This window comes from Doryrhamphus excisus, chromosome 6 (genome assembly GCF_030265055.1).
Source record: "Doryrhamphus excisus isolate RoL2022-K1 chromosome 6, RoL_Dexc_1.0, whole genome shotgun sequence".
NCBI lineage: Eukaryota > Metazoa > Chordata > Actinopteri > Syngnathiformes > Syngnathidae > Doryrhamphus > Doryrhamphus excisus.
Window position 1 is genome coordinate 8,720,585 of NC_080471.1, and position 27,367 is coordinate 8,747,951.

Here is a 27,367-nt window from a genome sequence, read left to right on the forward strand (position 1 = left end):
AATAATAATAATAAAAATATACATAAAATGGGTTGAGTGGTTACCGTGCAGGCCTAACAGCTAGGAGACCGGAGTTCAATTCCACCCATGGCCATCTCTGTGTGGAGTTTGCATGTTCTCCCCGTGCATGCGTGGGTTTTCTCCGGGTACTCCGGTTTCCTCCCACATTCCAAAAACATGCTAGGTTAATTGGCCACTCCAAATTGTCCATAGGTATGAATGTGAGTGTGAATGGTTGTTTGTCTATATGTGCCCTGTGATTGGCTGTACCCCGCCTCTCGCCTGAAGACAGCTGGGATAGGCTCCAGCACCCCCGCGACCCTTGTGAGGATAAGCGGTAGAAAATGAAAGTTTGAATGAAGTTTTGGATTCATGCATGTCAATTTTGTCAGTTGCTATCGTGCTATTAGGGCAAAATAACACATCTATCTCTAAATACCTCCATTATGTGTCCTTAAAGTGTTTTATTGTTTATGTTTTAGCATTGCATGACAAGAAGAATGTTAAAATCTTACTTAACATATTGCCTGTGCAACTAATTATAGTTTGATGGACACCGTTTGACCCTGGAACAGATCATATTTATTTGCATGATTTCCTGTGGGAAAAAATGAAGTGTTTGACTTTACAGGGTCCTTAGAGAATGTTTGATGATTGCAAGCAGTGGTCTCATACTCTAATGTAAGCGAAGGGGCAAGAAAGCCAGACAGGATGTGATTCCTCAGTCTCGGAACATGTGTGTAAGACTGTTTGGAAGGACTGGAAGGCGGGTAGGGGTGGGGTGTTGGGTCTGAGAGAGGGCGTCGCTCTCCTGGTCCCTCCCCAGGCCCAACCCGGCCCCTTTACATAGAGGAGTATCCTGTGTGTAAGGTCCCCTAAAAGTGGAAAGTCATTCAGGCCCCGGTGAATGGAGTGTGTCTTCAAGCGGCGAGAGAGTGGAGGACTTAACTTGCAGCACTAAAACATGAGAGCCCTGTCGTTTGCTCTGGCGGGCATCGTCCTGCCCCTGCTGAGCCTGCCCAGCCCAGGTCATGGAGGTGAGTAGTAATTATTACTCTGTGCACCCTCTCATACATCTGGAAGAAAAGTGGCGTTTGAATCAGGTGTAAGATGAACTTGATCACACAAGCATCGTGAGCTTCGTCTTTTTGAATGAAAGTCAAGCCACTGAGGTATGCTTCTTTTATGCTTCATTTTTCCTTCTTCCATGTCTGCACCCTGAGAGTGTTTGCATTTGCTGTCGTCAGAGGTCAGCAGTGAGAGAGAGACAGGTGAGAAGACCGGGAGGTCTCTCTCTGCATGCAGCCATGAATTGCTCTTTCACTACGTATCCAAACAGGGGTGCTGCCTGGGAAGAGAGGGGGGGTGGATGAAAGTCAGAGTGCAGTGTGAGTTTGTCAGGGAGGCGGGGGTCCATACAATGGCTCCATAGTGCACAGGCACAAGTCAGCCTCAGTACCTTTTTCAGTTGTGACGTGAGGGAGCTGTTGGACTTCCTCCTCACGAGAAGTAGTTTGTGTAGGATGCAAAAACCATCATTGCCTTGAGACGTTTAAACATAACATATATTGTATTTTGTTGATGTATTTGCAACTGAAATAATCAGCTTTTCCCCATAGGAAGTAATGGAAAAATATATTTTGTGTGCAAAGGTTAATGAGTTAGATCACATAAACAAATATATACAGTTAGAACTTTGCAATTTCATTCTGTTGGTTTAAGTGGCCAGACAAGAAACTCAAAATTAATGCAGTTGGCAGGATTGTAGAGGATCCGCAAAGAAGGAAAAATTGTATGAAAACATCAATATGGTTAGTTTTGCATTATTGCATTGACAACAAAAAGTCAACATACTCAAAACAAATGTCTGAAATTCTAATTTTATTACTAATTGTACACACCATCCTCTTTAATAATGGAGAACCGCAGTAAAAGGACACATTTTAGATCAGGGGTCTCAAACTCAATTTACTTGGGGGCCACTGGAGCTCAGGTCTGGGTGAGACAACAAAAAACAAAAAAAAAACGCATTTATTAAAAACTAAAAAAAATTTAAAAAAATTCTACAATAAAAGCTCTGATAAAACATTCCACTGTTCTCAAATATCTTACTTTTTATTTTTCTACACAAAATAAGATGAAAAATAAATTTTAAAAATCAAGAATAAAGAAAATCAATCAATCAGCAATAAATAAATAAATATAATAATAATAATAATAATAAAACAGCAAATAATACAAACTTAAGAAAGCACATAGTTGGTGGGTAGACAAATTTTTTTTTCAGATTAAAATGAACAAAGCATTATTAGAGCCCTGTAGACATGACAAAACACGACTATAGTCATATTTATACTCTTTTTATTTACAACATATTGCGCAACTGCAGGGTCTTGAGACACATGCTAACTCGCAAACTAGAGAGCTAGCGACCTAAACGGTAGCCTTCAAGTTATTTCCTTTAAACTTAAAAGGCCAAAAACTTACCACTTCCACACGAATAGGGAGAATAACTATTAACAGTTATTTAACCTTTAACATGAACATTAATCAAACATAATATTTTTTTCTGGGTACATGATACCATACAGCATCCATATCAAACTTGCGCGGGCCGCACTAACATTAAACTTTCATATCAAGGCGGGGGCCTCAAACTAGTGTCCTGTGGGCCACATTTGGCCCGCGGGCCGCGTGTTTGAGACCCCTGTTTTAGATCCTCCAAGGCCACCACAGTCTTGGTTTATGGTCAGGAACACAACATGCTAACCTTGTCTGTTTGTCACAAAAGAGGAAAAGGGAAAAGTAGCATGCGTTCATTAAAGCATGAAAAGAATCTACCAGCCGCTGAACTTGAAGATTCTACTTGTGTCATATTGGCAGGATCTTTGCATCGTCTTGCAACGACTGTCAGTCGCTCAATCTCGCACCACAAATTGCACTCCAATTACTTGCGGGCAAACCCTCTCCACGAGCGGCTCATTGGCGGCTAATGTGCCGAGGCATCGCCTGAGTGTTGCTTTGTTTCACTGTGAGTTTGACGCTCAGCCGGAAAAGCTGGAATCAATCCATCTTTAGTGGCGTGAAAACAGTCATCTGCCCTTCCATTTACAGGAGACTCTGTGGCATGTCCTCGTGCAACACAAGTCGTGATTTCAGTTAGTAACGTTTGGCGAATAGTGGCACGAAGGGTGGCATTTTCCACCTCATCAAATTGATAGAAGACAGGAAAAAAACATCAGCCCATATAATTGTCTTCTGGCACCCCCATTCCTCCTGCCTTGACCCTGGAGAGCTCACGCTAATGTTGGCCAGATGTAGCGAGTCTCAGATTAGATTCAACCTTTCGCTTCTACCAGCTGTCAGGATGGTGGCGGGTGGGGGGCTGTGGGGGTTCTCCACCAAGGTTCCATCACCATCCCCATGTTTACATCTTGAAATGTCACAGGCCGTGTACCACATCAAGTCCACATGCCAAAGCGGTTCCCGAGCCATTTGTTACAAGAAGTCTGCGCTGGGCACCCTTCGTCCAATCGGAGCCTCTCTCTTCAATCACAAGCAGATTTTGAACAAACGGGAGCCCAGAGAGTAATCTCCTGCAAATGTAATAACATTTTCCTTTCATGCAACCCACAACTTTTTCCACAATTTTCTGTCCTCATGTTACCCACTCAGAGGTTCCCCAGGAGCAGCCTTGAAGGCGTGTGCTTCAGCAAAAGGATTGTTGTCCAGCATATGTTGTCTCACCTCCTCCTCAGCCTTCCGGGTGCTAAATACCTTTGGACTTTACCTGTCCAACTTTAGTATCGACTGAACAGGAACAGGAAGAAGCCTTGGTGCACATTTGATGGTGTCTGTATGTGAAATTGGACATGATAGATCCATATCCTCGCAGCATTTCAGCCCTCTGTGGTTTCTGTCATGATGAGGACTTTCCTTCAACCAATGCCCAGAAGTTTGGAGAAAACTGACAAGCTTCTTTTCCTGACTGTAAATAAGTAGTGGTGTTTCCCGACATGGAGAGATGCTTGTTTCATAAGTCTGCTTGCAAACAGAAAGCTAAAAACCTGCTATTCCATGAATTTTGACTGAGGTGCGAAGGACTTGTGTATGTTCGTCGATATGCACTTCCTACAACTGATGAATGATCTATTCATTTGATGAATAGATGAATAATTTCATAGTTCAATAAATTGGTGGATGGTTAATAGACAGTGGAAAGGGTGCATGGTTGGGTGGATGGATGGATACATGGATGGAATGGATGGATGGATGGATGGCTAATCTATGGTTAGTTGGGGGTTGGTTGGATGGATGGATGGATGGATGGAAAGATAGATGAAGGTGGCAGGATGGCGGGATGGATGGATGATGGATGAACAGCTAGATGGCTAATCTATGGTTAGGTGGGGGTGAATGGATAGATGTAGATAGATGAAGGTGGCAGGATAGATGGATAGATGGATGGATGGATGGATGGATGGATGGATGGATAAAAAGATAGATGGCTAATCTATGGTTAGGTGGAGGGGTGAATGGATAGATAGATGGATGAGGGTTGCAGGATGGATGGATAGATTGAAGACTGGATAGATGGATAGATGGATAGATAGATGGAGGTGGCGGGATGGATGGATGGATGAAAAGCTAGATGGCTAATCTATGGTTAGGTGGGGTGTGAATAGATAGATGGATGAAGGTGGCAGGATAGATGGATGGATGGATGGATGGATAAAAAGACAGATGGCTAATATATGGTTAGGTGGGGGCTGAATGGATAGATAGATGGATAAAGGTTGCAAGATGGATGGATAGATTGAAAGATGAATGGATGGATGGATGGATAAAAAGATAGATGGCTAATCTATGGTTAGGTGGGGGGGTGAATGGATAGATATATTGATGAAGGTTGCAGGATGGATGGATAGATTGAAGAATGGATGGAGGGATGGATGAATGGTTGAAGCATGGACAGGTGGATGCATAGATGGATAGTGGGATGATGGATGAATGGATTGAAGGGGGTTGGATGAAAAGCTAGATGGCTAATCTATGGTTAGGTGGGGGGGTGAATGGATAGATAGATGGATAAAGGTTGCAGGATGGATGGATAGATTGAAGAATGGATGGATGGTGGAAGCATGGACAGGTGGATGCATAGATGGATGAATAGTGGGATGATGGATGAATGGATAGAAGAACGAATAGGGGGATTATTGGTGACAATGAATGGATTATAAAAATGTGAATGATAGAAATGATAGAGGGAAAGATAGATAAATAAATAGATAAATGAAGAGTGTAAGCCGAATAACTGTATGAGTAATACATGGATAATGGTTACATGAATAGAATGATGGGTAGATGATTGGATGATTGGCAGAATAGCCAGATGATGGACAGATGTTAGCTGTTTAGCAGTCAAATGATGAGGGATTGAAATAGACGGGTGAATAAAACACCTCCTACCGTAGAGTGGGTATAACATATTAATGATGGTAATCTAAAAAAGATGGCATAAATGTATGAACATCTAGTCGCTAACTCTTGTCTATGGAAATTTACACTTCAACTGCTCATCTGTAACCACTCTAAAAAGCATACAATCTCTGCCTCGTGGTTTGGGTCTATTATTATTTTCCAAGATGTCTCTGTTTGCAGTTGCACAGCCTAACTGGGGATTTGGATCCAGCCAGTTTATTGTCACCATGGCAACAAGCAGACAAAATAAATATGGAATCTGTCTGTGCCCTGTGTAGCGTCTCTATACAAGGTCTCAGTGCGACTAATAAGTCCATTAGTCCATTATTTGCATTGGGATATTGATGATTTACTGATGTTCAAAGAGGCTGGGGAGGGGGTGGGGGGGTGGGGGGATGTGCACTTGGTGACCCTCATCTCACCTCTTTGTTTAAACACAAAGTAGGACGAAATCCAAACAGGGAGTGTGTATAAATTAGCGGGATTTCTAGGGATGTCTTCAATATATGACACAAAGGTTGTAGTTGATTCGTTCAAGACACTTTTCAAACAAAGTCAAAGTTTATAAACGTTCTCCTAGAGCTTCATTTGCAGGCTGTGATGGTTTATTAATAATATTCAGAGCTTCCAGCATGAATATACGGGGGGCTAAAGATAGCCGTCTGTACATGGCACCTCCTTATACAGTACAGTGCTTACTAGATCTTGTTGCCAAAGGTGCAATCTTATATCTGCTGACCTGAAGCAACACGGCCGAGGTAGTGATTACACTCCTCTTCCCGTAATGGAAAAGCTGGTGAGTTTGATTAGTGTAACAGTTAATAACTGTTTCCAAAGTGTCCTTGAACACCACACAGAGCTGCTTTGGCTGGAATGTAAGTAGATATTATTGCTTCGTTATATTTACAGGCTTGGAAGCCGTCTGTGTAGTGTTTTTACGCTGTTTTTACGCAGTGTTTCTATTGGTTACAGAATAATCACACAAACATAAAAACATAACATGTCAGAAACATGTGAAACATGCTATTGCTGTCAGCCATGTTATCAAAGCACAAACTATTTCAAGGTTTGAAGCGAGACCATCCCAATTCTTAGCCAAATGCTTTCCCAGTTCAGACATTTGAAGGCTGATAATTTCCTAGCATGCTACAACGACTAAAAATATCTTCACGGTCACACTTATCCCAAGAATTCTTTATGCGTCAAAGGGAATATTTTAATACGCTGCCATTTAAGTCATGATGTGCTATACATATCACTATATTGACAGTTACTATGGTACCCATTATGGCATTGGATGCTCATATCACCTTGTACTTCGGTACGAGGTGCATTATTTAAAAAAAAAACAACAACAAAAAAAACCTTAAACCAGGGGTCTCAAACTCAATTTACCTGGGGGCCACTGGAGCTAGGGTCTGGTCAAGGCTGGGCCGCTTCAGGTTTTCCAAAAAAAAAGAAAAACAGAAAAATATACAAACTTTTTCAGTGCTTTGGTTCCGATTTTCTACAATAAAAGCTCTGATAAAACATTCCACTGTTCTCAAATATCTTAATTTTTATTTTTCTGCACAAAATAAGAAAAATATATAAACAAATCAAGAATAAAGAAAATCAATCAATCAGTAATAAATAAATATAATAATATAACGGCAAATAATAGAAACTTAAGAAACCACATATAGTTGGTGGGTAGACAAATTATTTTTTTCAGATTAAAATGAACAAAGCATTATTAGAGCCCTGTAGACATGACAAAACACGACTATAGTCACATTTATACTCTTTTTATTTACAACATATTGCGCAACTGCAAGGTCTTGAGACACATGCTAACTCGCAAACTAGAGAGCTAGCGACCTAAACGGTAGCCTTCAAGTTATTTCCTTTAAACTTAAATAGCCAAAAACTTACAACTTCCACACGGATAGGGAGGATAACTATTAACAGTTATTTAACCTTTAACATGAACATTAATCAAACGTAATAATTTTTTCTGGGTACATGATACCATACAGCATCCATATCAAACTTGCGCGGGCCGCACTAACATTAAACCTTAATAGCAAGGCGGGGGCCTCAAACTGGTGTCCTGCGGGCCACATTTGGCCCGCGGGCCGCATGTTTGAGACCCCTGCCTTAAAATGTATTATGGAAAGCAGGAAGTGAACAAATGTAACATTTACGATTGTAAAAGTACCAGATGGAGGGGTAGGATTTAATAAGCTTTGCTTTTTCCTACCCCTATGGACATGTGGAACTGTGAACTGATTATGTGATGCATTCAATTGTGATCTGATGCATGTTCAAATGAAATAAAACCATTACCATTGAAAGTAGAGGAAAAGCAGCCAAGACCGGATATATTAAAAGCTTGTATTGGGACCTAGCATATTGACATACTACAAAGGTACGAAACCATCAGTCGGTCATGTAGTCCCATAGAACCAGGTTTGACGAGACTTTCAGAGGTGCCTCAGAACCAGGCAGAATTTACAAGTATTTCCTCATGATCATCAGATGTTGTTTGTAAGATGGTTGCTGCCAGTGGGAACGTCTTACGTTTATCATTTCTACCGGTAGAAAGTCTAATCAAAGTCTTAACATTGGAAGAATCTATAGCAGTATACTACTATATAAAACCCTAATACCTACAGTACTGAGTAATATAATAACAGATTCCTTAAACGTGCAGCCTACTGTAATAGCCGTAGTCAATGACTTTCAACCCAACAGGGCAGGAGTTGGAAGTGTCGGTTCACCCTATTGCATCTTAGATACTAACACTCTGCTGTTTATACAGAATACTCAGAAAGCCAGCGTTTAATGATGTTACGGAACATGAGCAATTGATCATTCATGTAACTGATATGTGAGGAACTCAGGTTGAACATCTGGTGAAAGAACATGCACACTAAGTGCAATCATACTGCGATTTTCTGTGCTTCCCGACCACCTCAAAGTTTGGTGTTTGCAGTCTCTCGTCCAAATTCTTCAGCAGAATCCTGAAGCTAATCTGGAGAGGGCTTTCAACCCTCTTGGGGGGTCTGAACAATGCAGCGTTGTTTATTAGGTAATTCATTAAAAGGCGTCAAATGAACACATCTGTATTGTTTTAGCTTCAGTGATGCATGTATTGATAGACATACTGCATATTTTGCCCCATCTGGCCCCTAAATATTGGTCATTGATCACATAGTGTCATTATTCCCGATGTCAGGAAAATAAATATTCCTCTATGAAGTAGGAAATGCCTGATGAAGCTGTGAAAGTTTGATAACACGAACGACAGAAAAGTGCATTGTTGTCTTCAAATTTGCAAATGACGGTTCGCTCCCTCTTGCGCTCTTTGAGGCAGCCTGTCAGAACATGGTGATATTTTAAGGCCGTGATCCCCTTGGTGGGGTTAGGCAGCCCACACACAATCCTCATTTAGCCTTGGGTGCGTACACAAAGAAGTCGCTGTACGTAAACACAGACCTAGATCTCGTCCTCCATTTGGGAGGTCAAAGGGCTTGGCGTTGTGTTGATCTAACCCTGTCAATCAGATTAGTTACTCAAAAAAGGATTTAGTGATGGCCCACGCCCACATTTTAAGCCCACAAGTGGCAAATTGTTGATATAAGTGTGATTGTGACTGTGTTGCTGAGTAATTCCGGGAATTCCAAGGACGCAGTTTTGTCATGCCACATTAGACAAAGAACAGGAGGGAAATACTCTCAGATGCTCGAGCAGAGAATCGAACCCAGGTCTAATGCTAACCAGGCAAACCACTCAACCACCGTGCAGCCTCGGTTATATATATATATGCAGTATATATTTAAATTAAACAATATATACACAGTATGTTTATATACTGTGTGTCTGTGTATCATTCCTATTAGTACATGTTCTTACATCAATAGCTATGGCAATGTACTGCCAAAAACATTAGGCATTCCATGTATTAAAATCTATTTTTATTGTATATCACATTCATTTCTTCTAAACTTGAGAGGCCAAAATCTTATCAATTCCAACTTTTTTCATAATTTTTTCATAAATGTTCATACATTTATGCCATTTTTTCATGTCAGACATGCCATGGATGAATGAGTGACTTTAGGCAGCGTTAATGTAATTTAATGTAAGGTAATGTCTCGTCAATGTTATGTATCATTACTGCCATTTACTGACCAGAATTATACATCCTTTGTATTTCAATATGTTTTGTTTAAAATAGACCATTGTATAACTGTGAAACAGATCATTAATGGATTGTAAATAAGTAATAAGTAAATAAACAAATAAATACAAAACTGTGGTGAGACCAGCCATGTTGTTTGGTCTAGAGACAGTGCCACTGAGGAAAAGACAGGAAGCATAACTGGAGGTAGCAGAGATGAGGATGCTGAGGTTCTCATTGGGAGTGACCAGGATGAATAGGATCAGGAAGGAGTACATCAGAGGGACATTACATGTTAGAGGCCTTGGAGATAAAGTCAGTTATCGGCCAGACTGAGATGGTTGGGACATGTCCAGAGGAGAGATAGTGAATATATTGGTAGAAGGATGCTGCCAGGTAGGAGGCGTAGCGGAAGACCAAAGAGGAGGTTTATGGATGTAGTGAAGGAGGACATGAGGGCAGATAGATGCAGAAGACAGGGTTGGATGGAGGAGATGATTTGCCGAAACCTGAAAAGCTGAAAGAGAAACAAGAAACAAATAAACGCAACATAAAGCAAAACTAGAATTTGAATAAATTAAAAAGAAAGTCTGGCAACAACTTGCTAACCGCATACCTGCCTGACCAAAGACGTGTTTGGTACATCTGTTTATGTTACATCACCATTATGTGATTTCAAGTCAAAAAGGCAACTTCAAGGCTGCAAAGGAAGCCAAATGTAAAAGTGGAATGAATAAGGAAATACTACATAATGTACATAATGTCATTTCATAGCAAGTTCAGTCAATTCTAACCCAGAGCCAAGCCGCTGGAGGACAAACAGGCTTAGATGCAGTGTGTCATTATTTACCTACAGGGCCAAAAGGCGTGAACTGTCACTTTGAAAAATCAAAGTGCTGGGTGAAAGACGGGCTTACATCCATCGGCCTTCCACACAGCAGCAGCAGCAACTCAATTGGCGTGTTTATTTGCGATAAGAGCTTTTGGGGCGTCCAAAATGGAAACGCCAGAGAAAATTCTCATTATCACACAAGTGCCAAGTTTTCAATAAGAAGGAATTATGCATGACCAGATGTTCTGATATGGCCTCTGTGGCGCACGACTTTTTTTATTTATTTACCAAATGAATAAAGAGGATTCAGTTCTGTTTTCTCCGCCTTTTTATCACTGGAAATAAATTAAAATGATAAAAAACCAAAACGGGCAGTGGCGGCGGAATGATGTCCCCTGACGTCGGCTCTCATGACCTTAAGTCCTTATCGTCGTCAGCTGCTAATTGAATGACTCCACATCATCACGGGGGTATCATTTAACGTGTCCATTAGGAAGTTAGGACCAGCATGACATTTTGGAGATGTGTCGCATGTGTCTCACATGCCCCTGACGGACGGAATCGGGTTGACGGTGGCCCGGAGGGGACGCTCGTTTGGGCGTCTGGAAAAACCGTGTGAGTCATGGGAAGCAATATGTTGCTGAGTCATGCATTTGGAAAGTGCCTCCAACATCTGGAGACGTCTTGCTAAGCTGGACGGCAGTAAGAGGAATCGTCCGTCTGCTTGTCTATTGCCTAATATAGACAAAACAAAACAGTGCTGAATGCAAAAGCTGAATAATTTATGTTTATGGCAGCACAGCAGTACACATAGAGACATTTGTACATGTCAAGTGAGGAACAATGTGATACCTCGGATATGCATATGAGTCACCGCTTTAAATATAGCCGTAAGGAATCCACTGGATGTGCAGGGACTCCCTCCAGGCCCGAGGCTGCATGAGTCACAATCATAAGGCGGCTTCATCATGAGACCGCAGCCAATAAATTTGCTTGAGCTTCATAGTCCACAAGCATTCCATATTGGCAACCATAAGTGACGCTATCCCACTCAATCTAGCCTGGATGCTGGGATTTAGACAGTTTGAACGTACAGCCTTCCCATGTACAGACACCTTCTCTCTTCAATTGCCATCTCGACACAATCCATGCCTCACAAGCTCATTAAACACATTTTAGCAGCTACACAAGATAACCAGTACTGGAAGCTTTCTAGATCTTCCAGAATCTGCACCTATTCCAGCTGTATTTCTTGAAAAATAGTCTGTTTTAATGTATTCTGACCACGACCAGCCTCCCAGGTTCTCAGGAAGACTTCCAATGTATTGCAGATACCTGGCAACGTAGGAGTTGATAATAAACGGCGATGTGTGCCATATGTGTTAGATCCCGAATCCGATGCGGAAGTAGAAACTGGACAGTCTGAAGTTTCTCAAGAAAAAATGTCTCTGGTTGGCTTTAGTATTTTAGCGTTTTCGGTAATGTGTAATGTGGTCATAGCATGCTTTTTGCGGGACTAGCACGTATGCCTGTGCCTGTATGCACACTCTATAATGCTACACAGAAAACCACTTTTGTTGCATTACTTACACAAACTTACACAAAATAAACACAGTTAGGACACTGATAAATTGTTACTTACTGCTTGACCAAGTAACGTGCATACTAACCCATGTTCACAAAACAGTCCAATGTGAAATGCCGTTGATCCGGAAGTAGAAACTGGACAGTCAGAAGTTTCTCAAGGAAAAATGTCTCTCTACCGTTTTCGGTAATGTGTTATGTGTTCATTGCAGGCTTTTTGTGGGTCTACCAGTGTTTAAGAAAAATCTGGTAGACCCACTGATTGTGGTAGGAAATGAATGTTTCAACTCCAGATTTGATAAGCTTGTAATTTGTACCCTCCCCCTGTATGCACACTCTATAATGCTACACAGACTACCACTTTTGTTGCATTACCTACACAAAATAAACACAGTTAGGACACTGATACATTTTGAGGCCCCCACCTTGATACCAAAGTTTAATGTTGAAATCACAGCTTAAAGCTGTGTGCACACAAATGATACCCCGCCCTGTTTTGCTTTGGATTAGCAATGAAGCTAAAGGCTTATGACGCTGGGTACAAATAAATGCAGGAAATGATTTGGAATAAAACGGAAAATACACGTCAAGATAAAGCATCTCATCAAACATGTTGTTAAAGTTACGACGCTGCTCCCAGATGGAACTGAGTACGATGCTAACTTGCTAATTGGGTCAAATGATTAAGTTTCATTAATGTTCATGTTAAAGGTTAAATAACTGTTAATACTGTACATTTGAATCTGAAAAAAATAATTTCTCTACCAACTGTATGTGGTTTCTTACGTTTTTCTAATTTGCTGTTTTATTATTATTTGACTTATTTATTACTGATTGATTGATTTATTGTCTTTACTCTCAATTTTTTTTTATCTTATTTTGTGTATAGAAAAATAAAAATTAAGATATTTGAGAACAGTGGAATGTTTTATCAGATATTTTGGTGTGGAAAACCGGAACCAAAGTACTGAAAAAGTGTAGGGTATAGCAGAAGCAAAAGCATGGAAGATAGTTTTTTTATTGATTTTTTTTTCCAGTTTTTAAGAAATGCGTTTTTTTGAAAACCTGATGCGGCCCGGCTTCACCCAGAACCTAGCTCCGGTGGCCCCCAGGTAAATTGAGTTTGAGATCCCTGCTTTAGATTGTTCTCATGTGATAGCGCCAAATGGTGCTTTGGCATATGTTATATGTATATGACAGCCTGCAAACAGGTTTTCACATGGACAAAGATGCTTTTAAAACACAATGGAGTCTGAATCATCTTGTATAAATGTGGACAAAGCTTCAGATGATATTCCACGGCATCTAATTGCGGTACAATAATAAGCTGGTATTCTTTACGTCTTTACAATAGCCCGTCAGCGAGGGTCCTCATTTGTACCCTTGATCGTTGTTCCTGTCATACCTCATAAAAGGTACAAACAATGACTCTGTGAGTGCCATAATTATCCCTAATGGATTCTTCTTGCACTCCCGTGACCCAGCACTGCTGCTTTATTGTCTGTCCTCGCTGTTCTAAATCTTTTTGCATTGTCACAAGCGTGTAAAACATTCAACATGATTGCACAGGGAGCTTGTTGTCTGCAAGGAGGGTGAGGTTGTTGCCTCAGCTCCCCTGTGCAGCTGCTGTGGGATGCTTTGCTACCAAGAGCTGCTGCTGCTGCTTAAGCCAAACATCACGTAATTTCCTTTCTCTATTTTAAGCCACCATAACCAGCCAGGATGACCTTTACTGTGGCCCCTAATGCTCCCGAAACACCCCCACACACAGTATCTCCCCCCCGTCAATGGTGGTTCTGATGTCCACCTATTTTTACCCCGTGGTGGCTTGCTTACGCCCAGTACAAACCCCCAACTCGAATAATGGAGAACACTTAATAGCCCCCGCTAAGGTGGCATCAACATTTGTTGAATTTTTACATTTAATAACGGAACTACAAATAATCAATTCCAGGGTCAAGCTGTGGCCATCATACAACTTTTATTTATTGTGTGGACAACGTTTTTAGCAGCATTTTAACTTCATACACTGTGTAAAAAGTGTAAAAAGAAGTTTAACACAGTTAATAATAAAACACAGACAAATGATGGATCTATGTTGATGTTCTTATCCCATTGTAAGAAATGTAAACATTTATATTTCCCCTGAATTATATTAAAATAATTTATTAAGTGATTCATTATTAGTTGTTTTGAATATATTTTTATACACTTTAATATGTTTTTATGACTATATATTTGATATATTGTTGTGTTTTTATATATTTCATATTAATTTCATTTTAATTTTTAATTTGTAAAGTTGTTTTTCAGAAGGAAACACTAAATGCTTTTGAACGAAAGAAACAGAGCATGTTTTTTTTAATAAATGATTACATGTGATTTTTTAAAATGTTTTTAAATGTTTTATTTTAATTTCCATTTTTACAAAAAACACATTTTTGTTACAGTCTTTAAGAATGAAACAGTTTTCTTAATAATTATATATTTATTATATTACATACGTTTATGTTTTTACCTATTGCTGAAGTTAGTCCGACAATAGTGCCTCTGCTGGTTGCGGCCAGGTACTGGAGTGCATTTTGCCTATTCATCCATCCATTCATCATCTATGCCGCTTATTCTCACTAAGGTCGCAGGTATGCTGGAGCCTATCCCAGCTGTCATTGGGCGAGAGGCGGGGTACACCCTGGACTGGTTGCCAGCCAATCACAGGGCACATATAGACAAACAACCATTCACACTCACATTCATACCTATGGACAATTTGGAGTCGCCAATTAACCTATTCATGTAATTAAATACCAAATCTAATTGGTAAAAAGAGGTATTGGACTGTGTTTGGCCTTAGATTTTATTCTGTATGTTTCAGTTGGATGCATGTGAAGCATCTATAAGAGCCTGCATTTGGAGTCCCATCAGCTCCAGTCTACAGGGGGCCGTGTTCATTTATTGAGCAGAAGAAGCAGATGGGGGTCTTGCTCACATGTAGGTGAAGGGGAGGAGGCGCTCTTATCTTGATGTTTTATTCATAGACGGGCGACGAGGAGGGTATGTGTGTGTATGTGGGAGCACATCCGATTGATGGAAACTGTGGTCCAAACTTGCTCTAAAGGGAGGACTATCCAGGATTAGATTCAATCTGGTGGAAACAGGCGCCCCTGCAAACTTCTAGCGTACAATCATTTCCTCTTTGCGAGCAGCCGCCGTGTGACTTTGCCATCAGGTGGCGGTGTCAGATAACGGCAACAAACACAGGATTCCATTCCAGCCATCAGAATTGCAGATCTGGAAATCATATTTCGGGTTTATGGCGGCAGCAGCGACGGCGGCGGCGGTTTCAATACGAGTTTGCGGGGAGAAATTGCCGTGTCATTCAACGCGCAGCGACTCAAGAGCACAAATATTTTAGCGGCGGCGTTATAGAGTTTATTTTTCATTCGGAGCAGCTTGGCTCAGGTGGTTGGCATCCTTTGAGGAGATAAAGGTCGTGGTTTATACAGAAAGGAAACACAAGTTGCGATTAGTCCATTGCTGCAGTTTTACTGGAACTGGACGATATGTGCTGATGTACTTTATATTTGAAAGTAAGGATCCGATTGCTATACGACATCTAAAAACTTTGATTAATCAGCAATAAAACAGGGATCACGGACCTGTACCTATACTTAATAAATGACAAGTTTTGAGAGGCGCTGTTTATCTGGACCAGGGACTCTAAATCAGGGGTCTCAAACTCAATTTACCTGGGGGCCACTGGAGCTAGGGTCTGGGCAAGGCTGGGCCGCATCAGGTTTTCCAAAAAAAAAAAACGCATTTATTAAAAACAGAAAAATATACAAACTTTTTCAGTGCTTTGGTTCCGATTTTCTACAATAAAAGCTCTGATAAAACATTCCACTGTCTCTTACAAATTTCCCCACTGAGGGACGAATAAAGGCATATCTTAAATATCTTAATTTTTATTTTTCTGCACTAAATAAGATGAAAAATAAATAAACAAATCAAGATTAAAGAAAATCAATCAATCAGTAATAAATAAATATAATAATAATAATAAAACGGCAAATAATAAAAACTTAAGAAACCACATATAGTTGGTGGGTAGACAAATTATTTTTTTCAGATTAAAATGAACAAAGCATTATTAGAGCCCTGTAGACATGACAAAACACGACTATAGTCACATTTATACTTTGTTTATTTACAACATATTGCGCAACTGCAGGGTCTTGAGACACATGCTAACTCGCAAACTAGAGAACTAGCGACCTAAACGGTAGCCTTCAAGTTATTTCCTTTAAACTTAAATAGCCAAAAACTGACCACTTCCACACGGATAGGGAGGATAACTATTAACAGTTATTTAACCTTTAACATGAACATTAATCAAAGGTAATAATTTTTTCTGGGTACATGATACCATACAGCATCCATATCAAACTTGCGCGGGCCGCACTAACATTAAACTTTCATATCAAGGCGGGGGCCTCAAACTAGTGTCCTGCGGGCCACATTTGGCCCGCGGGCTGCGTGTTTGAGACCCCTACTCTAAATAAACACAGATAAATAGAGAAGAGCAGCAAAGCGAGAGACACGGAAGAACGAAGATAGAAACGGGTGACAGATTTGGATAAAGAGGACACCCAAATGAGCAAATGAGAAAAATATGTCTTCCTATCAAATGACAGCATGCAACTGAGACAAAAAACAAAGCTTTTGACCAGACATATCCATTCAGGTCTGAGATCAGGTCCAAGAAAATAAGCAGTCTTAGACCTGACCTTGCAACCTGCTGCACTTTCCCAAACACTCTTTTATCAAACCATTCCGAGCGTCATGTTAATCATCGGGTTTCCCTCTCAACAAAGCCTAATTGTAGTGGGATTCCGATGTCGTGTCGTGTACATAAACGGGAACAGGACTGAATGATGGTTCATTAATTGGGTGTCATTAAGACCTTTTTCAAGTGCTGGCAGCAAATGAACATAAACTATCACTCTCGCACCCAAGTGGCTAAGAATGTGGCCGGCGACCAAAGGATTCGTTTCTCCAGAAAACTGCGGGCTTCATTTTTAATAAATGGTGTTCATGTGCTAGCCCTCGTCTTCAGTGACTTTCTGCTGAGTAAGCACTTTGGGTTCGCTTTTTCGCTAAAAGTGCAGACAACTCCATTTTGGACTCATAGTCCTGTTTAACCGACTCCTCTTTACACCAGACTGGTGACATCAAGTCCATATTTCAAACCAAAACATGATTCAGTGTAGAAATTGGACGTGGTAGGTCTGCTGCAGAGGATGTAAAGCCAGAACATCACGTCGACATTCCTGAGCTTGCGGCCAGTGGGGGGGGGGGATTCGGGAGCCAAGTGCTCTGAATGATCTTTTCAGACGCTTCCAGTGGAAAGCAAATATAAAACAGCTGCTGCATGGGAGCATCAGCAGTTGCAGGATTGTGACTTCACCAATGACTGGTTTGTTCATCACGTTATTTTGCTTGAGGACCAAAAAGTGTACCGTTATTGAAGGAACGTGAAGGCACCCCGCTGAAGTTACTTTTCATTTCAAATGCATCTTAATTGTAATGGTAATGGTAATGGTTTTATTTCATTTGAACATGCATCAGATTACAATTGAATGCATCACATAATCAGTTCCCAGTTCCACATGTCCAAAAGGAGTAGGAAGAAGCAAAGCTTATTAAATCCTACCCCTCCATCTGGTACTTTTACAATCAGTAACTGTTACATTTGTTCACTTCCTGCTTTGCATAATGCAGTTTAAGGTTTTTTTGTTTTTGTTTTTTTTAATAATGCACCTCGTACCGAAGTAGGAGATGATATGAGCATCCAATGCCATAATGGGTACCATAGTAAGTGTCAATATAGTGATATATATAGCACATCATGACTGGTTCAAGACTCTTCATCCTTGTATTTAGCAAACATCAACTGCTTGTATTGTTTCTTGAATTGGCTCATCGTTGTGCATTGTTTGATTTCCTTACTCAATCCATTCCGTAGTTTGATTCCACATACTGAAATGCTATGGCTTTTTTTAACATAGTCCTTAATTATCCCATAGAAACAATTTATATAAGTTTGAAGACACTTTCTCATTCAATATGATACAATAATGTATCCAAATGTTTGATTGGTAATGTCTGAGAACTTAAACACAACTAACAGTAGAGACCGGCTGTCCCAATATAGGTTGTAACAAGAACAGACACCCCAGGTTTAACAATTTTAACCGTACACGTCATGGTAGAATGAGGAAAAACGCAATTTTCAGACATTTCTACATAGAAACAATATGACTTTGTCTGAGAATCATTGAGTTGACAATAAAAAGAACAAGAGCAGGTAATTAAAGTCTATTGTTGTGACCAACGAGGACCACAAGAGGAAATGGAGCGTTGTTGGTATTGTTTCTGTGGTAGTAACAACGTAGGACCCTTCCAGTGAAAACAAAATCTCAATCTCAAGACATTATTTTAGTCAATGTTTTTTAAAAGGTATATTTTTGTATGTGTTTTGGCCTTTTACCCACAAACAATGTTGGCTAAAATGGCCTTTGTGTTTGAGATTAGAGCACCAACTGTTTCTCTGTAAATGTTAGTTTTTTCAAGAAGAATTGCTTTGAATGGTCTGTATGTTCTACATTCAACAGGATTATACAGAAAACGCCACACCGATTTGTACGAAAATTGTTTTTTTTGGTGGTGCATGGGCTAGGTAAGAACAATCTAGATACATCAATTGTCAGCTAACTAACACATATGTATATGGACCAACAATAGTTTAGCCTAAGATAAGGTATTTATTGACAATTATATTATGTAGCCAGTCTGGCTAGCCAGCCCCGTGTTCCGTCTTGGGCTCGAACTAAGATCTGCAGAATAACTGTCAGGAGCGCTAGCCGTCGAGCTAAAAGCTTGAACTGTCAAGTGGACATCCAGGGCAATTCTTAAGGATCAGGGAGTGAGGTTTACTAATGTACAGCCGCACAGCTGCACCAGGTGGCATCCGTTACTATCCCTTTAAATGAACGGCAGCACTCATGCAGCCCCCTAATTATGACAGTTGGTCATTTTGGTGATTTCAGTTTGTGTGTTTTCTTTATGATAAATATTTTCTTGGCGGGGATGGACGGGGTCATGAGTGGTTAGCGTGCAGGCCACACAGATAGGAGACCTGAGTTCGATTCCACTCTCGGGCATCTCTGTGTGGAGTTTGCATGTTCCCCGGCATTCCAAAAACATGCTAGGTTAATTGGCGACTCCAAATTGTCCATAGATATGAATGTGAGTGTGAATGGTTGTTTGTCTATATGTGCCCTGTGATTGGCTGGTGATCACTGGGATAGGCTCCAGCACCCCTGCGACCTTCGTGAGGATAAGCAGTAAAAGATGAATGAATGAATGAATGTCCTTGGCGGACGTTTTCACTTTACTGACTGAGGTCCTAGCGTACTTAGACTACTGTACGTTTTTGGCAGTACTGCTTCTTGTTGGGATCCACCAGGAATCCTTAAAGCAGTCCAACAGCAACACAAAGCCTTGCTTCCGCTTTGCACACTGAAAAGTCACACAAGGACAATAAAACAAGATCTACACGCCGTCACATATTCAATTTGAGCTCCTTATTAAATCACACAGCTGTTCGGCATGCCGTGTCCTGAACTCCCGCAGGGTGGCGGGCGGTGCTTTTAGCCAAGACCACGACTGGCTGACTCGGGTGTCATCGACTATTGATGGTGGTCTCCATCTGAATTACAGTACACGTCTGCGATGAGGTCATGTGGAAGCGGTGGTCCTCAAATGTGCGCAGAGCAGACAGGAGCGGGGTTTCTTCTCCGTATGTGCGGTTAAGGAATTCAGCTTAACTATGAGCAGGTGTTTTGTGTCACATGTGAGATATATTTTCTTCCAAAATACATAATCCTGTGGAAAAAGGTCCTAGTGGCATTGCTGAGTGACATGGAGATAAATAACCTTCAAACACGCTGAGTGTGCACATCTCCACTGCATGCAGTGTATGCTTCTTTTCCAGAGGAACGCTGTGGCGATGTACACTCGGTTGCCAAATGCAACATGTCCAACCACGTAAGGCGTGGCAGGGTGGGGCACAAATGTCACAGCTTGTTTTTTTTATGCTAATAAACGATCTTATGACTATGACAGGGCAATAAAACAGACATTGTGATTCCTGACATGGCAAACAACAACAACAACAAAAAAAATCCACACTATGCCACAGAATGGTGGAATAAACAACTTCTTAGGGTGGAGAGAATCCTTTAATCATCATTATATGTGTGGTTTGTTTGTTCATAGAACACGCACAGAATGATGCACAACTCTGTATCTGTGTCCTTTCTTTCACCTTTCAAGCACTGCATGGTGTTTCATGGAGGATTGTAATGCATATTTCGTATGTTAGAGGCCGCAAAGGAAGCTGCAAGTGCCAGAATTGTGATGAAGAAGTTGACCAATGATACTGAATTCAATAAAGAGCTGGTACCAAAGTATGACGGTTGCCTCTGTTTCAAAAATTGTAATGTAAAGGAAACATAAAGTTTACATTCAAGCCAAGAACAAAAGATGAGCTCTTTATGACTTCCGGCCGCCCCTGCCTTTTTAGGCTTTTAAAGCATGACAGCTACAATATGTCCGTTGACAAACTCAAAGGTGCTAACAGCATTCAGGGAGAATTTCCACTGGATGCTCCAAGACGGAGGGTAACAATTGGACATTGCTTCCATGCAAACTAGTTTTTGGAAAGCTAAGAATGAGTCTCGCGTGCGATCTGTGCCAATTTTCAGCGCTCCAGATGAGTTTATTTCATTCCGGCTTTTTGTTTTTTTCTTAACAACCGTCTTTAGAACATCTGAACGCCAGCTGGAGGGTCTCGGCCTGCCTTCGGCGGGATTATTGGGATTTCTTATTTTTCGGTGCAGCCTTCATTAGGACACAGATATAAATACTGTATATAGGTGGTGCTGCTTCAATTGGCCCATGGTATTACATTGCTCAAGCTCATTGAAATTCCAATAAACATACATAAATATATTCATAACTAAAGGCCAAAATTCATTTCCATCTCATTCACAAGGAGGAGGCTTCCATGTTACACGCTACATGTTTCCAACACATTATCATATCTGGGATGCTTCCAATGCATGAGAAAAGCAATGCAGCAGTAGCAGGATGGATGTATTTTAAAAAGAATGTCAAGAGAACATGAAAGGGTTTCTTACCAAAGGTGCCACGGTTCAAACCTGGATTGGATTTAGCGCAGATGTTCACCAGGAGACTTTTACTTGATGTTTTTTGGGTTGTTTTTTTTTTTTTTTGTGGAGTGCTACTTGTGGAAAGATGGCAATGTGAAAAGGTCTTTGCACAGTAAATAGTATCAGTATAAGGAATGACATTAAAGTTGCTTTTAGAGTAGTGTAACTGAAGGTGCGCTGAAGGTGGGTTGGCTTCCTGTGTATTATGATTGATAGATTATTGTCATATATTGTATTGTATTTATTGTCATTGCACAATATCACAGCAGTGAAATTGCCAATGAAATGTTGTTGCCTGGCTCCCGCATAATAATAAATAATAATAATAATGTGGAGAATAAATAGATGACAAATATGAACAATGTACAGTGTAAACAGTAATTTGTACAAATAATTTAAATATTTTGAATAAATGATAATAATTTAAAGTTTTACATGTGCGTGTGGGCAGGTGAGTGAGTGGAAATTTAAAGGGAACCTATTGTGCTTTTTCCACTTTTCTGACCTATAAATGTAGTTATAATGTTGTATTCTCGTGTTATACGATACCAAAGTTTCAAAAGATAATGAGGTTTGTGCATTTGGAAGTGAGCCCTGAAAGAAGTTTGGAATGGCTCAAAACGCTCGGTTTCAGAAGGCGTGGTAAAACTATCCCTTTGTGATGTCACAGAGAGGTAAATTTCCTTATATGGTTCATAGTCAGGGAGGAAATACATCAGGAATAGGTGAAGGTTCTAAAAAAATGTTCTCTGTGTGCATTATTGTGTGTAGCTGGGGTTATAGGGTTGGAAAAATGAGCATAATAGGTCCCCTTTAAGAAATTTTGGATGAGTCCAACCCCATGCTAATAATAAAACAGTGATATATAACAGTGATACTCAGCGTTAACTTGATGTCTAACACAGAATGACAAAGCTGTGAAAGGACTCCAGTTATTTTTAACACCACATTCTTAACAGTCACACAAGTGAAAAAAGAATTTTTCCACTGTGTAACGCTGACGCAGACTTTCTAGACATCTCAGCAAGATTGAATTCAATTCGTCTTTCTCACCTTCTTATCAAATTGCTGGAATTGCTTTCTTTTGGCCCTTGGCAGGTTATTTAGCACTAAGTAAAACCATAACATGCATAGACATTGAGTCAGCTTTGTTTGGTTTGGTTTGATTTTGCAGATCGATACAACACAGAGCAAAGAGACTAGTTTCATTCATTCATTCATTTTCTACCGCTTATCCTCACAAGGGGTGCTGGAGCCTATCCCAGCTGTCTTTGGGCGAGAGGCGGGGTACACCCTGGACTGGTTGCCAGCCAATCACAGGGCGCATATAGACAAACAACCATTCACACTCAACATTCAACCTAGCATGTTTTTGGAATGTGGGAGGAAACCGGAGTACCCGGGGAAAACCCACGCATGCACGAGGAGAACATGCAAGCGCCACACAGAGATGGCCAAAGGTGGAATTGAACCCTGGTCTCCTAGCTGTGAGGTCTGCGCTCTAACCACTCGACCACCGGGCAACCCCACAGACTAGTTTGTTATATGCAATATTGTACATAAAAAATGATGTATGATTGAAAACCCAATCATACCAAAACTAGGACTTGGTTTGGCTTTATATTTATGAACAGAGACATATGGCATATATGGAACATATGGCATACGTATGGGACATATGTCTTTTAAATCAATTTAAAACTGGGTTACTTTGGCGGTCATACAGCCAAGCCTCACTGTCTGCATCGGTAAAAGTTGTGTGTGTGTGTGTGTGTGTGTATCTCAGGCTGTATGAGTGTGTTACACAAAAAGCCAAAGGTGCTAATTTTGTCACATAGCAAGAGCCAGAAGCCAGCTACAATCAAGACACGCAGCATCCATGGGTGTTTCCGACTTCTGGTGATCACACGCTTTTAATTCATTGCGTTGCGCTGCCATTTCTGTAGCAGCGCCACATCAGACAGACCGGGCCGTTAAGAAAGTGCAGCACGTTATTAAGGTCTTATGAAGCTGTGTCACAGAGAGAGTGACGCTACTGGAAACAAGACCAACACCCTGACGGCCCGCCAAAACCTCCACAAGGAACTGCCTAAAATACATCCCATGCCGGCCCCTCCCACCAGCGGGTACTTTGAGCGATTCTTTCCACTCCTTCGCTGCTCTTAGTCAAGTGTGGTTTACTTGTGACGGCACAAAGGCTCCTTGTACAGTAGCCATATGAAAAATTGCTGTTTGGGTTCTGGAAGGAGGATGATGGGGTGGGTCTCATGTGCAGCCCATAAATGTTTTACTAAGTGCCTGATCAAAACTCACCTGATGCAAATACATCACAAATCATCCTTTTTAGCCCGACTTCGTCCATCAGATAAAAAACACCAATATAAAATACAAGATAAAAGACAACATACAATAAATAGGGGGAGGGGACCATGTGAAGCAGTTAAAGGGAATAGGCAAGTTTGAACAGATGAGTTTTGAGTTTGGATTTGAATATGGGAAGAATGGCAGAGTTACGGAGGTCTGGTGGCAAAGAGTTCCAGAGTTGAGGAGCAGAGCGGCTGAAAGTTCTGCTCCCCATAGTGCTAAGACGTGCAGGATGGGGGTGATGTGGTGGGATGAGGGGGTTCTGGTGATAATCCGGGCAGCAGAGTTCTGAACCAGTTGTAGTTTATGGAGGGATTTTTGAGGAAGGCCGAAGAGGAGAGCGTTACAGTAGTTGATGCTACTGTAACAAGTGACAAGGCTATGGACGAGGATGGCAGTGGTGTGGCCTTCTCCATCACTGCCCCCACCCTCTGGAACTCTTTCCCCCATTCACTCCGTGCTTGCCCTGACCTTCCCAGTTTCAAAAAACAACTAAAAAGCCACCTCTTTAAATCTGTTTTTAATGTCTAACTTTTTATACCTGGCTGCTGTGCCCCGCCCCGCTTTTACTCATCTTTTAACTGTGTATTAACCAATCAATGTTGTATTTTGGTGTCTTCTACTCTGTTTACTTGCTTTTATTCAACTCCGTTCTTCTGTAAAGTGTCTTTGAGTATTTTGAAAAGCGCTATACAAATAAAATGTATTATTATTATTTTTGACAGTTCTGGTGGTGAATGCAGATGCGGTTCGGACATCATAGCCATCATTTAATTAATGATCACTGTTTTGTGGTTGAATGTGGTCTGTATTAGAAAACAATATGCATATTTAAGTACATTTTATGTATTCAAGGCCTAAATTAAGTATTTTCAAGCATAAAATACAAATATAAGGCATTTAAAAGTCATGATATGAAGTGTTATACACTATATGAAGCGTTCTGCAGTGTAGAGAGTGGCCGACAGCAGCTCCTGTGTGAATGTTGACTGCTTGTGTCCTCTGTTTGTTAATAACGCGATTAAAGTGCACCGTGAGTCTCTCCTTAACCATAAACAGTGGCAGTAGAGTAGTAGTCTAGACTGATTTCAAGGTGTCAGTAATGTTTCCTCAATGTTGAGACAAAAGCCATCGCAGGAGCTGTCAATGCTCACATATTTATTATTACTTTTTATTATTATCATTATTATTTATCTACTATATTGGGTAATACGTGTGTAAAGGTGACTATAGGTGTATTCTTTAATGTTTACAGAGCTCTTATAATGGTTAAAAATGTATTTAGAAGGTCATAAACAGGTTTTCTGAGCTCTAACTGCAAAAATATTCAATTATGTTTTAATTTTTATGTATTATTATAATTAATAATTAATTATTAAATTATAATTATATTATATTAATTATTATATTATATAATTCTAATCAATTATTTTTTAGTTTTTTAGTTTTAATTTTGAATGTATGTATATTTCTATTTATTTCAATATGATGGATTAATATTGAATCCTAAGATTACCAGCAGGTGCATAAATTGTGCTAACAGCCCTATTCTCTAGAGGGGTACTAACTGTATTGTAATGCAGTTCTTGCAGCTTAGAAATGGAATTGTTGGATAGCAGTGGTGTGCAGCCAGGGCCAGGAAGGCCTTCTCTGCTGGCCTATCCATCACCAGGAACGCTGACCCACATTTCAAACTTAAACTGAAGTATTTGTTCCATGAAATGATATTAATTGATCCCAATAGCCTATTCGTAGCATGTTGTTGACTTGACTTTTCCTCCAGTCAAAGTTCAGCTTCTATGTGTTGCCATATTGATCTAATCTGCTCAGGGCCTTCAGAATCAGGAGTGCTGGCCCATGTCGCATATATAAACTATTAGGACTGGTTGTTTTTTTAGCCAATCAGACTTCGCCTCTCAGGACATCAGCACTTTTCCATCCAGAAACAAACTAGTCTGTTAGGCTGCACGGCGGTCGAGTGGTTAGCGCGCAGACCTCACAGCTATGAGACCAGGGTTCAATTCCACCCTCGGCCATCTCTGTGTGGAGTTTGCATGTTCTCCCCGTGCATGCGTGGGTTTTCTCCGGGTACTCCGGTTTCCTCCCACATTCCAAAAACATGCTAGGTTAACTTTTCCATCCAGTCCAAATACAGTATGTTGACAAGCACAGAGAACATACGCTCTCTCCATCGTCTGCCATTGCACTCACGTCCTTCTCGCCACAATGACCCCAGCAGTACGTAACGCTGTGGTTTGCGCCTACCTTTCAAACGTGCTAAAATAGACACAAAAACAGCAACCGGAAACTGTTTCAGGCTTTGATAAATCGCATTGCGGGTGCTAAATGATAGCACTTGCATCTCCTCCTTCCTGTGCTTTGAGAGTTCTGATCATCTGCATATATTTTGCTAATAGAGGGGTGTCAACAATCCTCAGTGCGCCCTGTTATTAGATCAGCTTTGCAGCCGCAACCAAGTTTGCATGTGTTTTTACACATGCAAAGCTTTAGTAGTACAGGCCTTATATGTGTTGTTTTGATTTGTTAAAGTTGTGGGTTGAGTTGCTTGTTGCTCAAACTCAAGTCCAAACGGAGTCACTTTTTAGAAACTGGCCACTCGTGTTGCTTTGAGTGCTCTGTTGTTGAATTGCAAGTAATTTGGTCGGCTATTAACAGACCCGCTTGTGGTCTGGAGTCACAATAGCATCTGTTGTTCTTGTACCCGAAGAAATGTAGTCATGCTCTCTGCACCACACGGCCTCCAGTCATCGTTTATTTAACGACTGGAAGCCACGAGGGGGGACGAATACGTCACGTTAGTTATGACCAACAAAATCTGACAAAACAAAAGCGTGCTAACAAAACTGAGAAGCCCTTGCGTACACCACCCTGCACATGACTCAACAGGAAAGGAAAAGAAAAATACATCACGCAGCTAAAATGGCCACTTGAACCACACAACACAGCCTTGTTTGTCAGAGAGGAACACATAGACATCTAGTATTTGCTAATTATGCTTACTTTACCTCATGGAACTTTAAAAATACATATTTACATATGTGTCTTCTAGACGTTCCTTATATAGGTGGTCCTTGGTCTACATGAGTTCTATTGCTTTACTAGGGAGGGAGATCATGAGATCAGATGTTCAATGATAGCATCTTTAGCCATGAGAATGGTAGCAACATTCGAGACCGATCATGCAACCAATTTTGATAGCTTTTTACAATCTAATTTAACTCCACTCTTCACAAAGTATCATCGTCATTCTTCACCGATGTATTCTTCGATGTTGAGAGGCATCCTGACATCATACGCCACCCGCCTGGACAGAACCGGGGGTTGCAGTCTCATCGTTTTTGGACGCTTGCACCATTTTTTTTCTTCTTTATTTCGAACAATATCCAAAACACAACAAACCAAACATAAATGAACACAAATAAAAAATACCTAGTATGTACATATAAACCTACACATGTTCGAAAGGGAATGGGAAGAAGTCAAGAATTATCTAGTTCCACCCCCCCTAACCACCCAGATTCCAACCTCATCCCAACAAATCATATATTATTCCTAGTCTACCAGAATGAAACATTAAACATCAAAACAAGACGAACAAATAAACAGAAATCTTTAAAGGCCCATTAC

General features: G+C 40.7%; 1 protein-coding gene across 1 annotated transcript in view; it reads left to right on the forward strand.

The window, feature by feature from the left end:
- The first annotated feature begins 897 nt into the window (after positions 1–897).
- cspg4 (chondroitin sulfate proteoglycan 4) overlaps positions 898–27,367 on the forward strand; it is a 75,845-nt gene continuing 49,375 nt past the window's right edge. Inside the window, exon 1 of the mRNA XM_058076147.1 lies at positions 898–1,037. Coding sequence (XP_057932130.1) covers positions 965–1,037 — 73 coding nt within the window. The 5' untranslated portion in view covers positions 898–964. The remainder of the gene's footprint in view (positions 1,038–27,367) is intronic.